Source organism: Sander vitreus, chromosome 7 (genome assembly GCF_031162955.1).
Source record: "Sander vitreus isolate 19-12246 chromosome 7, sanVit1, whole genome shotgun sequence".
Lineage (NCBI taxonomy): Eukaryota > Metazoa > Chordata > Actinopteri > Perciformes > Percidae > Sander > Sander vitreus.
Window position 1 is genome coordinate 22,922,807 of NC_135861.1, and position 14,753 is coordinate 22,937,559.

The window sequence follows — 14,753 nt, forward strand, 5'->3', positions numbered from 1 at the left end:
GCTGGATTGAGACTGAGCCTTCTTTATATCGTTTAAAGAATGCATGTTTACCCACAAGCCCAAGGGTTTTACTAAACAGATCTCTCTGTAGCTTCACAGAAATGGCTTCTCTCTCTGGGGCAATGAATGTCTATTTTTTACGACAGAGCTGTAAAAGAAACATCTTTGTGACACACACCCACACAAATGGCATGCAGGCACCACATACATACCAAGACACATGCACACAGACAGCCTGAGTTGCACACATCCATTACCGACTTCCCAACAATAGCCCTTTACAGGCAAATAAAGGGTATTAGTGTAAGAGCTGTGAAACCTGTCACACCTCCAGTTATGTCCAGTCAAACTGAGGGAAAAGACAAAGAAACATGTCCAATGGAAGATAAAAGAATCAATAAAAGGAAAGAAAGAAAGTGAAAAGAGAGGGAGATTGGCCACTGCTGTGTATACAGTATACTCACTGGGATGCAAGCAGGCTAATTGCTCAGAGACCAACATGAGGCACTGTAATGGGAGCGTCAGCAGCTCTGATCGATTGTTAGAAGTTCTGCTGTTTGTTTGTTTGTTTGTGTGTGTGTGTGTGTGTGTGTGTGTGTGTGTGTGTGTGTGTGTGTGTGTGTGTGTGTGTGTGTGTGTGTGTGTGTGTGTGTGTGTCACATATACACAGTGGAAGGAGTATTATGATCCTTTTGATCCTAATAGTAGCAATGACCAGGGCGGGTTGGAAAGAGAATATTTACTCAAGCACAAAATAATATTACTTGTGTAAAGATGTACTTAGATGGGCGCCTGGTTTACTCACCTGGTAGAGCGCGCGCCCATATAAAGAGGCTTAGTTCTCGACGCAGCGGCCGCTGGTTAAACTCCGACCTGCAGCCCTTGCTTGCTGCATTCCCCCTCTCTCTCCCAATTCAAGTCTGAGTTGTCCTGTCGGAAATAAAGGCCTAAAATGCCCCAAAAATTACCTTAAAAAAATAAATAAAAATGATGTACTTCGATAAAAGTAAAAAAGTAAGTTTGTAGGGAAAGGGTGGACGGATTGTTTATGATGATGATGATCTTATATGATAGACCTATTAAATTAACACATTTATGCTACAAAAAACTGCATAAAACATCTCAATTTACATAACACACCACAGAGCCCTACATCCAAATCAACCATGTATTATTTCCTTATAGAAGGCACTTTGCAGCCTGTGCACACAATTGACAATTAGGTAGCCTCTACAACCGCCTTCCTCAGTGAAGCCTCACAAGAATTAACCAGAGACGAGACAATTAAATTAAATTGACCAACAATAAATAAAAAGAGATCTGGACACAACTGCGGTGCAACAAGCATTACTGAGCCACATAAATTAAATAATCTGGCAGTAGAGTCAACAGCAGAATAAAATATCACCAAAATGGACAACACAGAAATGTAAGCCTTGGCTATAAACTACACAGTGGCTGCAGCCACAAAACATATCAAAGCAAAAAAAAAAAAAGCTGCACAATGTTTGCACTAAGTGTAGCGCACACACAAGCAAACAACGTAGACCGTCTCCTCTGTACAGTCAGTTACAACAATACCTGTGTTGTTGTTGTGCTCTCACCTGTCTGAATGGCTTTGTGTGAGTCCCGCGCACTGCGAAGTCCTCCTCAATCAGCTCCAGGTTCAACTTACTCTGCACGTTCCTCATTAAAGCATATAACCAACCTCGAAGTTTTAAACAATTTTGAGCTGAATGATGCTCTGTAGTTACGTCAGGCATTATTGTCAAAAACAGCAGAAAGGCCTCGCTGAAGGTAAAAGTTTCTCAGTAGACGCAGAAGTCACCGCTGCACCGGTCTTTAACATAGACAGTTAAAGAAATGGACCAGGAGATGCCGTTGCTCTGGACGGAGACCAGTGAAGGCCATTAGAAGCACTTTTCCGGTGAGGGCTGAGCGTTACTGCGCAGCCTCCAACTGAGCTTGAAGACGTAGATGTGACGTGAGCAACCTGTCTGAAAGTTGTAACCGTGCGTTCATGGACATCAGAAAAACGTTTTTCCGAGTGAAAACGTCACCATTCACGTCACTTCCAGTGGGAATCAGAGGTGGGAAACTCGGGCTGGATTTTGCTAACCAAGTTTCCCAGTTGGTGACGTGTTGTTGACAACTGATGTTTGATGTAGGCGAATTTAGTTCACTGAACATATTTCAATGACAATAAATTTATTTATTGTGGACAAACGCCTCTGCTGAGAAACATACACAGACATAACATGTTTCAAATTATTCATAAATAGGCCTATGTATAAAAAAACAACACCTTATCCGTGTCCTTTCCCGTTCATTGTCCTGCAGATAACAAATAAATTATTGTGGCCTCCATGTTTTCACACACCTGATGCTCTAGACTACGCCTAACAGTTGGTGGCAGTCATGCAACTAGTTGTTATGCCAAACGCCAATATAACAGAAGAAGAAGAACACGCATCCCGACCATCCTAACCAAGTGAATGCTGGTAGTCGGAAAAACAACGTAATCACGGGGGCGGTCCCTGTTATTCCGAGGTGGCATAAACGGACCATAAGTCTTCTGGTAGCTGTGCCAAGAGAAATCTCAATCATTCCCAATCTTGCAGAGACGGAGAGCGTAGGTATATGTAAGGAGATAACATAGGCACAGGCTAATTATTGCTAACTAAAATGCTAGTTAACAAATGTAATTAACTTAAACAGCTAATGTAAGTCGACACTACCTGCGAGCTTCTCCTGTACTATACGGTAATTCCTCTACTATGTGACAGTAAGTCATGTGGTTATGACACAATCGTTAGCCTATTTTTACAAAAACGTCTGCTATGGAGCCATAACATAAGATACAAGGTAATGGAGCCTTTTATACAATGTTGTGTTTCTTTAAAAATAAACAATGGACAAATAAAGTCTTTAAACGCTTCAGATGTAAAGTTATTCGCTGTCAAAGTGACGTCAAAATGAATGGCAGTCAATGGAATGCTAACGGCGGGTGAGAGCTAGGTAGCATCAAAATGGCGCCATAGGAGGTACGCGTTGTGGAGAGAGGCTTACCCCCTTGGTCTTTAAGGTATTTTAGCATTCAGCATGTTTGCTAGCGTGCACATGTTGGTGACCCAATGTGGTGGGTGTGTTTGATTTTGATCACTAGCGTGCTCCCCGGGTGGTGCATTAAATCGGTGATTAATTAGATACAGATGCAGCCTCTGCTGTTTTACCTATAGGCTACCTGGGTTAATTAGCAACTACAGGCTACATTTTGTGGAATAAAACATACAATATCCCTCTGAAATGTCCAGGTAATGGAGTGGTAGGCTATAAAGTATGCACAACATGGAAATACTCAAGCAAAGTATTGCTGTACTTGAGTAAGTAATCCGTTACTTTCTTAGGTACTATTTTGTGATGAGAAAACTATGTACCAGTGATTATATAGATGATTATATCAGTTAATTGATTATGTGTCAATGGGAAGCAGAAAATGTGAGCCGTCAGTGTCGTTTGTTAACCAATGTGCAGTAGACAAAAAAAACATCATTTAAACTGCCACAATGAGCAATGAGTATTGGCTATAAAAGATTCCACTTGTCATCCTCAGCTACCTAATTCCATTTCACACACAGATCAGTTGTATCATGTGGCAGCTCGCCCTCATTTAAAACCATTAATGACTTTCCTGCAGAGATTTCTGCAGAATGGATGTGATTATTTTGTCCTCTTTGTGTGTGTGTGTGTGTGTGTGTGTGTGTGTGTGTGTGTGTGTGTGTGTGTGTGTGTGTGTGTGTGTGTGTGTGTGTCGGAGTGCTTGTGCGTGTGTGTGTGCGTGTGTATCGGTGTGCCGGTGTGTCAGTGTCGGTGTGTCGGTGTCCAATTTATTTGCTCACATTTCAGTTTGAAGTAAGTGTTTAATTATTGTGCTGTTTGAGCCGCACTGCAGCGATGCTCTGTCAACATTTGTATTGAAATGAACAATGAAAGATTTTGCATATAAAGATCTCATATTGATATTGGCCTCTTCTTTGGTATCCGTTCAGAGAGATCCTAATTGTTATTCATCATCGTTTACCTCCATCTTATACTCAGATCAGTGGAGGCAGTAGTAAAGAGGATGGGGAGGTGGGGAGTTGGTGGGTGTGATGATTGCAAACAAGTTAAACTAGGCAAACATATGAGGCACATTGTGCTAGCCATTTAGTGTGTCACTGCCTCCCAGTGGTGGCTATGAATGTTGCATGACTTATGCATCTTCCTTCAACCCTGAACTCATTTTAGGTACTCTGAGTCATGTGTACTTCTGTGACTTATAAGATGATTAAAGAGGAAGGGTAGTTTTTATAACCAGTGGAATTTGTCTGAGACCCAAAACCAAACTTCTGAGACTTAAACTGAGTCACATCTCCCTCTCCTTTGTCATGGCTACAGAGCCAATTCAGGACAGTGCAGAATAAGACAGATTAATCACACTACGCACTACTACTTACTGCAAAGTCTAGAAGGAAACTTTAAAGGCAATTTAAAGTAATCACATGATAAAGCACACGCAGAAATAGCCAATCAGCCCCCAAGTTTGAATTCTTTTTGCAAAAGTGTGTTCTTGGATGCCCCTGTGGTAGATGAAATATGGTAATGTGTACGGTGGCCCTGAAGTGCAAATCACAACAGCAAATAGAAAAACGCAACAGCAAATCATAAAACACAACGGCAAATATGAAAACACGACAGCAAATAGGAAAACACAACAGCAAATAGAAAAACACGACAGCAAATAGGAAAACACAACGGCAAATATGAAAACACGACAGCAAATAGGAAAACACGACAGCAAATAGGAAAACACGATGGCAAATATGAAAACACGACAGCAAATAGGAAAACACGATGGCAAATATGAAAACACGACAGCAAACATGAAAACACAACAGCAAATATGAAAACACGACAGCAAACATGAAAACACAACAGCAAATATGAAAACACGACAGCAAATATGAAAACACGACAGCAAATACGAAAACACAACGGCATTAACTTCTACCGGAAAAGGTAGGGCCTATCTAGCAGAGGATGGAGCCTCCTGAAAAGACAGATGGACTGTCTCTCTGTTAAAAGTAGGCGCTTTTCCGTGTTGAAGTGTTTTCATATTTGCTGTCGTGTTTTCATATTTGCTGTCGTGTTTTCATATTTGCTGTCGTGCAAATAGGAAAACACGACAGCAAATAGGAAAACACGACAGCAAATATGAAAACACGACAGCAAATATGAAAACACGACAGCAAATATGAAAACACTTCAGCAAATATGAAAACACAACGGCATTAACTTCTACCGGAAAAGGTAGGGCCTATCTAGTAGAGGATGGACCCTCCTGATTGGACAGACAAACTGTTTGTCTTTTAACAGGAAGGAGAGGTGAAAAACACGGAAAAGCGCCTACTTTTAACAGAGAGACAGTCCATCTGTCCTTTCAGGAGGCTCCATCCTCTGCTAGATAGGCCCTACCTTTTCCGGTAGAAGTTAATGCCGTTGTGTTTTCGTATTTGCTGTCGTGTTTTCATATTTGCTGTCGTGTTTTCATATTTGCTGTTGTGTTTTCATATTTGCTGTCGTGTTTTCATATTTGCTGTTGTGTTTTCATGTTTGCTGTCGTGTTTTCCTATTTACTGTCGTGTTTTCATATTTGCTGTCGTGTTTTCATATTTGCCATCGTGTTTTCCTATTTGCTGTCGTGTTTTCATATTTGCCGTTGTGTTTTCCTATTTGCTGTCGTGTTTTTCTATTTGCTGTTGTGTTTTCCTATTTGCTGTCGTGTTTTCCTATTTGCCGTTGTGTTTTATGATTTGCTGTTGCGTTTTTCTATTTGCTGTTGTGATTTGCACTTCAGGGCCACTGTACTCTAAGGTGCCCTTCCAGTGGGGAAAATGTGATGAAGATCTTAATTTAATGGATTAAGATCTTCATTTAATGGATCATCTGCATGCTTTCAGTTAAGATACATTTTAATGGATAACACTTCCATTGTTTAATGGAACATCTTTCACCTTAATGGAAAATGGATTAAAGTTTAAAGCCCCTTAAAATGTACACAATACCATTACAGGTACACCTTAATTTGTAACTGAAAGGACCTGAATTATTCAATTAAGATGCACATTTGAGGTTAATTAATGGATAAATTATTGGATGGGTGTACAAAAGAGGGTTTAATTGTTTATCTCCACAGTCAAATATTTTATATCAAATATATTATGTATTTTATTTTGAGCTGATCTTACCTTCACTCATAAGGATTTATTCATGGAGTATCTAAATGATATAAAAAGGAAATAATCCCATAAAATTGAAGCCATTACTCAACTTTCACCTTAATTTTAACGGGGTAAAAACTTCTTCAAATGTACAGGTCAACTTATTTTACTTTAACTTTCACTTTAGTCCACATTTGTACTGTTTGCAGTTTGATAAATAAATAAAGGCCCTGGGATGTATGCAGCACACGTTTACAATCATCAGTGTCTTATCTTACGATAAAGAAATCATACAGGAGCTTGTTGAACGATGGCAATAAAGACTTGGTTTTAAAGCTTTTGATGCATGCTTACTTGCAACCATCAACTGCTAAATGGCACAGAGTAGACACTTTAAAATTGATCCATTATCTGTGTCACACAAGATGTCTTTTGTCATCTCGAGACCTATGCTTTATACGTGTGTATGGGGGGAAATAAACACAATCACACTGAGAAAAGTGACAAAGACATCCCCTGCATGTGAAATACAAACTGTTTATTCACTTTTACAGAAAAAAAAAGTAATAAGAGGCGTGAGTTGAATAACAGGAGGCGTAATGTTACTTTACAGCAGACTACACTTTTATATTTCAAATTAATTTGTAGTAAACGTGAGATAAGTATAATTATTTCTCCATAGAGTACTAGCACCAGCTCCTATTTTAACAAGTCTCTACTTGGATAGCCCTTACAAGATCATTCATTATAGCATGAGATGTAGCACTTTACTTTTATCCATGTCATTGGGCACAAAAAAAAACCTCTCACAAAACCTAAAATAGTTTGGGCAGAAAGTACAAATGGCTGCATAAGATGAAGGGATTCTTCTGTCACCAGGGGGAATTTCCATGGGTCTGTGATATACGCATAATGAAAGAAAGATCACCTCTCTCTCTGTTTTAGTTCACTTCAACCAGCATGAATTCTACCTTTTTGGATACGATGGAAAATGCTGCAATGATAATAAACAGTTAATAAAATTGAATTAGCAGCAGGATTATGCTCTGATTTCATTGAAACTCATCCCTTTTAACCCAAACCTCTTATGCAAGGACATCCAAATGAGAATAACAAGTGGCCATCGAGCACACTATGCTGTGTAATTTTAAGCCTCTGTGTTGTAAAGGTTGGGGCATCTCTACTGTAATCCATCAATGTAAACTAATTGTGTCCTGGTTTTGTGCCAATACTTCGTACCACTCAGGCAGTTTGTTTGATAACCGGTTCCTGGAAAATTCATATTTGAATCGATTCATTTGATGTATTAGAAACAATGTAAGCTAATTTGTATTAGAAATGATAGCTACCGATGTTGATTTAACAGATATTGATTATCTAATGAAATTATGGAAACAAGGCCAGTCAATGAGAAAAGGCTCTGCGGATAATACAGTACAGAAGTGCACTCGGAGGAATCATCCAAACCCTGAGTTACATCTGTATTTTTCTTTAACTCGCTCTTTGACACAGTAATACCTGACAGGAGGATGCGCGTCCTTGACCACTGCCAATACGATGGTGTTTTAGACTCCATTACAGGATCCATTCTCAGAGAACGAGTTTATTTTAGTTTTCTTACTGCTAAGACTGGTCAGATCAAAATCTAAAATATCAATAGGCAGCTTTATTTGTAAAGCACATTTCAGCAACAAGGCAATTCAAAGTGCTTTACATAAAACATTAAAGAGCAGTTAAAAACCATTAAAAACATTTGTTATAAAAACAGCTAAAATCGAATAAGACAGGTATGAAAATACAAGAATAAAAGTTACAGTGCAGTGTAAGAAATGAACAATTACAAATAACACACAACAAAACTATTAAAAATAGCAGCATCAAAATGAAAAGTCTTCAGCCTTGATTTAAAAGAACCTGGAGTTGCAGCAGACCTGCAGTGTTCTGGGAGTTTGTTCCAGATATGTGGTGCATAAAAACCGAACGCTGCTTCTCCATGTTTAGTTCTAACCCTGGGGACAGAAAGCAGACCTTTCCCAGACGACCTGAATGGTTCTTAATGTAGCAGCAGATCAGACAGAAATGTATTTTGGCCCTAAACCGTTTAGTGCTTTATTAACCAAAAGTAGTATTTTGAAATCAATTCCTTGAGAGGCAGGATATTGCCGATACTAAGCCTTGTTTCTAGTATCAATACTAGTGCCATTATTGGATCACTTTCTGGGCACAGGAACACTCTAAGTGCATGCACACTCTGCTTCTCTGCTGCTGTTGAGCGTAGGCATGCACGGAGCAATCCTTAGTTCTGAGAGTTCACACAGTAATTTACATTTGTTATTTACCATTAAAAATGTTGTATGTTTTGACATGCATAAATACATGCACGATGGTAAAAAAAAAAAGTATGCATTCACCTTAGGAAATATGACTGAACCACTTTTAATAATAAAAAGTAACTTGTACCACTTTTAATAATAAAAAGTAACAGAATCAGAATTGTCCTTCATACAACCATCACAATAATTCTGCTACTTTCCATTCTATACACACAACATCTATTCCACATCTGTCTGTCCTGGTAGAGGGATTCCGCCTCGGCTCTTCCTGAGGTTTCTCCCATTTCTTGTTTCCTGTTAAAAGGATTTGTGGGGGAGTTTTTCATTATCTGAATCATGAGTCTAATGATAGAGGGTGATTTGTGGGCTATATCAATATAATTGACTTAGGATGTGTGAACTTGTTTGGTAATGACCACCATGGCAAAAATTTCCATAAAAATAATAACATACCAATTCCTATCCATGTTGCTATAATACTGTTCATTGTGTCTGAATTCAATCAAATTACATTTTTACAGATGAACACAAGGATGAACGTCAGCCAGTTTACTGCTGTTGCATGGATATACTGCCCTCTAGTGGCTAAATATTTTACCTAAGTATTTGGGACTTTCCTTTGCTCACATTTCCTCACAGTGTTATCACCTGTAGAGGGCCACCTTGTCAAAGTTATTGTATCTTACATTCTCTTCCTTTTTCTCTATCATGAGATCATTCAAAATGATAAAAAATCCTGTATATTTGAAACACTTTGTTAACCTGACATTGTTAACCTGACTTGTTGCACACAGTGAAGAATGGTTCAGAATTACCGCATGTGATGTGACAATGTAAGGAAGAGAGGAAACATTTCTATCCCCAAGCAGCCAGAGCAGCTGGCATTTCATAACCAATCACCATTTCAGATTCTATTGCCCTATCAGTTTTACATTTATATGTAAAGTAGCTTACTGTTCCAGCAGATGAACAGATGGCTTGAAATGTATGCTGGGGGGCACTTATGTATAGACTTCATGATTTCTGTTCCTCATTTCAAACCGAAAAACAGATTTTAAAAATAGCAATTGGAGGTAAAGTGCAGACGTTAAGACGCATGATGTGATTTTATCTTGTGACAGTAGAGAAGGTGTGATGTTTATTGACTTGAAATATTGATATTTTCTTCTTTTTGTTGTTTATGTACTTTTTATTATTTATTTCATAGCTCAAACAGACAAGAATACTTGGGAGAGTTAGAAGAGGTAAAACAACAAAGGTGCCTGGAGCCCAGGAGTACATGAATGAAGGAATTTATTCCAATGGTGCAGGACATATTCAGACCCTATATATATATATATATATATATATATATATATATATATATATATATATATATATATACACACATATACATACACACATAAATACACATATATACAAACATACATATATACACACATATAAATACATACATATATATATATATATATATATATACAAGCATATATACATATATATATATATATATATATATACCAACATATACATACATATATATATACATATATATGTATATGTATGTATATATGTATATCACATTCCTTCGGTTTAATAAAACAATACTGTAAGAGTCTCACATCAAATCTGACTACAAACCTAGTAAACATGGAAACAACACCTCCCCGGCTGGAAAGTAACAATTTTTCTAGGATTTGGGGTAAGTTTATTTGTAACCTGCTACATATCTGTTGTGTTGTTGTTACATTAGAATCAGTCATGTAACAATTATAATCTCTTTCTATTACAGTGCATTAATGCTGATCAATACACAGAAAAGTTTTATTTATTCTGACCCCACCCCCCCATGATAAATAATAAAAGGATGTATTAAATCCACAGCGCTAAGAAGCCACATATCTCATGTGGCACTATATCCAAAATACTGTAAAAATTGTAAATTAAAAGCCCAACTGTTTACATCTGTACATAGCACTCATGCATTCACATTGTGTGCTATACATTCACTTTAGCATGCACTGCACTTTCGCTTACATGCAAGGAACACAGCAGAATCACTAACATAAATAATGTCATGGTAAAAGAGGATAAGAAATATCATCCTTACTTAACTTAAATTCAAATCTTAAATAGGCACAACAGACAACGTATTCGTTTGACAGAATCAGTGTCTTCTGACATGCACAAGGTTTAACACAAAATACATGTGTCATTGAAAATACTGTGTACAGTCTGTGCAAACACTCTCTTTCACTAAAGTGCTCTTTAGACCGACTTTCTCCTTGAACGAGGGAATTCACGGAAGCTGTTCCCAGGTGAGAGCGTGCTTCCTGGGGAAGAGAGTCCAGTGTTGTCCCTGGAACCTGGCGAGCAGCCCTGGATCCTATAAGAGACTGAGTTGTAGTAAACAGAATTGACATGGCAGCCATGCTGTTCACTGCGAGACATAAGAGGACTTTCACAAATCCCCAAACGGTAGCAGACACATGAGCAGAGGGAGCTGAGGCTCGATTCTGGCCTGCGTCTGCCTGCCTTGATCTGAAACGGCAGCCTGTGTCTGCAGGGGCTTCTTTGTCTCAGCTGATCCTCCACTGGGGAAGCAATGAGGTTGGTGCGGCTGGTTCCTTCCTCCATTGGGAGCAAGAGTGTACTGTGGCTACGACTGTGCACCGCATTGCTCCTGTTCCTCTCTCTGTGGCTGCCTCTGCTCTGTTCCCCTACAACATGGAGACCCAGAGACCCATCCAGCAGGCCTCTGTCCCTCTTCAGCGATGCCCTCTCTTGAGCATCTCTCCGCTCATCCTCAGTGTTCATGGTGAGGAAGCGAAGCACCACCAAGTTCAGGAAGGCCCCAATAACAGTTAGCCCCACCAGGATGTACATGAAGCTGAACGCCACGTAGGGCGTTTTCTCCTGGAGGTCCTCCTTTTTCTGTAGGGCCACAAAGTCCCCAAAGCCAATAGTGGTGAGAGTGATGAAGCAGTAGTAGTAAGCATGGAAGAAGCTCCATCCCTCAAAGTGGGAGAAGGCTGCAGCCCCAACACACAGTGTTCCAATGCAGGACAGGAAGCCCACCAGGACCATGTTCTCCATAGACACCTCAGTGCATCGACATCCCAGGCACTGCTTCACCTTATGTAGGAGATAGCGGACAAACGTGTTCATCCTTTCTCCGAGACTCTGGAACATGACCAAAGTAAGAGGAATTCCCAGTACAGCGTAGAACATGCAGAAGACCTTTCCTGCGTCTGTGCCTGGTGCTGCATGTCCGTAACCTTAATGCAGAGAGATGGAAATGAGAGGAACACTGACACGCTTGTATGGATCAATTGTCTTTTTTTAATTTGTTTGGAATCAAAACAAGCCTTAAATGTTGCAATGATGTAGAATTTTTTTTTTTTATATAAATGCCCCACTGTACAATACAATAGCAACACAGTAAAACATTATCCCTCAGCTCTAAAGATAGAAGCATTACATCAACTTACCAATGGTGGTGATGACTGTAATGGCAAAGTAAAAAGAGCCAGCAAATTTCCACTGTCTCCCGGCGCGATGGGGCTCAGCTTGCAGCACCACTCGCTCGATTTCGCGGTAGTCGTCCTCGGAGAAGCGATACTTCTTCTTCATTTCGTTGCGCTTCTGCTCCAAGACGCGTCTGCGGGAGTTCTCAGACTCGGACTCCAGCGTGTCAAACACCGCGGCGCCCACCAGCAAGTAGGAGAACATGCAGAGGATGAGCGACAGGGTCCGGACGTTTTGCTTCTTCATCCTCGCTGTCGGCGTGAATGAAGTCGGGAGCAGATAGGCACAGTTACAGGTGGTAGGCTACTGTTCCTCAGGGAAGACTTTACATCGGTGTTGCAGCCTGTTGCGTGAAACGTGGTAGCAGGAGAGGCGTGTAGGGGAAAAAAACAAGAAATCTGTGTTACCAGGTTCAGATGTCTTGTTTATGTAAAAACGCGCATATCCTGCTGTGCGCATTGAGAGCGCTGTCATCTGTTTAAGAAAGTGGCCTCAGCTTGCCTCTTCGCATGCGCAAACCAGTCCAAAATAAAAATAAAAGCTGTGTGTAATGTAATGTATGAATAAGACACATAGTAGGCTAAGCTTTAGCACCAATGTCCAATGCCTTATCAACGCTGTGTGCAACAAGTAAACTCCCGACTCGACCCGGCAGATACCAATCTAACATTAGGAGGGGGGTTCAGCACCATGGACAGCAACCAGCGGGGTTTCACATTAGAACTGGCCTTAAAACTGTGCATCCAAGGTGGAGACATCCAGAGGCTGAGATACACGGACAACCGGTTTCAGGTAGTAGCACAAACCATTAGAAAGCTAACCTAAAATATGTAAATTCTCGTGTCTGGAGCTCAAGTAACCAATGCCCAAGTAACATGTTAAAAACTAAATAAAATGGATTTGTTAGTGTTTATTTGCACTAGTTACAAAACACCAAAACATCAATGGATCAGAAGGGATTGTGTTGGTCCTATGAAGACATCTAAAATAAGGGGGAAAAAACAATGAATACTAAATTACGAACAGCTTCAAAATAATAACAATAATAAAGTAGACTTATTGTCAAGTTATCAAGTGACAAAAGCAAGAAAAAGAAAAGCAAGTGAAGATGTTAAATGAAATAGGAAGAATAACATGAAGAAAAAAAAGACTAAAATAGAGATAAAATAAGATTACCAATATACTGTCCCAATATACAGTGGGGCAAAAAAGTATTTAGTCAGCCACCAATTGTGCAAGTTCTCCCACTCAAAAAGATGAGAGAGGCCTGTAATTTTCATCATAGGTACACTTCAACTATGAGAGACAAAATGAGAAAAAAAAATCCAGAAAATCACATTGTAGGATTTTTAATGAATTTATTTGCAAATTATGGTGGAAAATAAGCATTTGGTCAATAACAAAAGTTAATCTCAATACTTTGTTATATACCCTTTGTTGGCAATGACAGAGGTCAAACGTTTTCTTTAAGTCTTCACAAGGTTTTCACACACTGTTGCTGGTATTTCCATTTCCATTCCTCCATGCAGATCTCCTCTAGAGCAGTGATGTTTTGGGGCTGTCGCTGGGCAACACAGACTTTCAACTCCCTCCAAAGATTTTCTATGGGGTTGAGATCTGGAGACTGGCTAGGCCACTCCAGGACCTTGAAATGCTTCTTACGAAGCCACTCCTTCATTGGCCGGGCGGTGTGTTTGGGATCATTGTCATGCTGAAAGACCCAGCCACGTTTCATCTTCAATGCCCTTGCTGATGGAAGGAGGTTTTCACTCAAACTCTCACGATACATGGCCCCATTCATTCTTTCCTTTACACGGATCAGTCGTCCTGGTCCCTTTGCAGAAAAACAGCCCCAAAGCATGATGTTTCCACCCCCATGCTAGGTATGGTGTTTTTTGGATGCAACTCAGCATTCTTTCTCCTCCAAACACGACGAGTTGAGTTTTTACCAAAAAGTTCTATTTTGGTTTCATCTGACCATATGACATTCTCCCAATCCTCTTCTGGATCATCCAAATGCTCTCTAGCAAACTCCAGAGGGGCCTGGACATGTACTGGCTTAAGCAGGGGGACACGTCTGGCACTGCAGGATTTGAGTCCCTGGTGGCATAGTGTGTTACTGATGGTAGCCTTTGTTGCTTTGGTCCCAGCTCTCTGCAGGTCATTCACTAGGTCCCCCCGTGTGGTTCTGGGATTTTTGCTCACCGTTCTTGTGATCATTTTGACCCCACGGGGTGAGATCTTGCGTGGAGCCCCGGATCGAGGGAGATTATTAGTGGTCTTGTATGTCTTCCATTTTCTCATAATTGCTCCCACAGTTGATTTCTTCACACCAAGCTGCTTACCTATTGCAGCCTGGTGCAGGTCTACAATTTTGTTTCTGGTGTCCTTTGACAGCTCTTTGGTCTTGGCCATAGTGGAGTTTGGAGTGTGACTGTTTGAGGTTGTGGACAGGTGTCTTTTATACTGATAACAAGTTCAAACAGGTGCCATTACTACAGGTAACGAGTGGAGGACAGAGGAGCCTCTTAAAGAAGAAGTTGCAGGTCTGTGAGAGCCAGAAATCTTGCTTGTTTGTAGGTTGTTTGAAATTTTGTCTCTCATAGTTGAAATGTACCTATGATGAAAATTACAG

The 14,753-nt window shown here is 40.0% G+C and overlaps 1 protein-coding gene across 1 annotated transcript; it reads right to left on the reverse strand.

Annotated features, from left to right (window-relative positions):
- Nucleotides 1-10,545: 10,545 nt before the first annotated feature.
- kcnk15 (potassium channel, subfamily K, member 15) lies at nt 10,546-12,530 on the reverse strand. The gene is made up of 2 exons (XM_078254003.1): nt 12,082-12,530; nt 10,546-11,868 (listed from the first exon to the last, which is right to left on the reverse strand). Exons 1-2 carry the CDS (start codon nt 12,362-12,364, stop codon nt 10,859-10,861), a joined length of 1,293 nt encoding a protein of 430 aa, XP_078110129.1. The 5' UTR covers nt 12,365-12,530; the 3' UTR covers nt 10,546-10,858.
- Nucleotides 12,531-14,753: the final 2,223 nt, after the last annotated feature.

Coding starts and splice junctions, on each gene's coding strand:
- kcnk15 (XM_078254003.1), bottom strand. CDS start 12,364: ATGAAGAAGCAAAACGTCCGGACCCTGTCGCTCATCCTCTGCATGTTC. Junction 11,869..12,081: donor TACAGTCATCACCACCATTG/GTAAGTTGATGT, acceptor CTCTGCATTAAG/GTTACGGACATGCAGCACCA.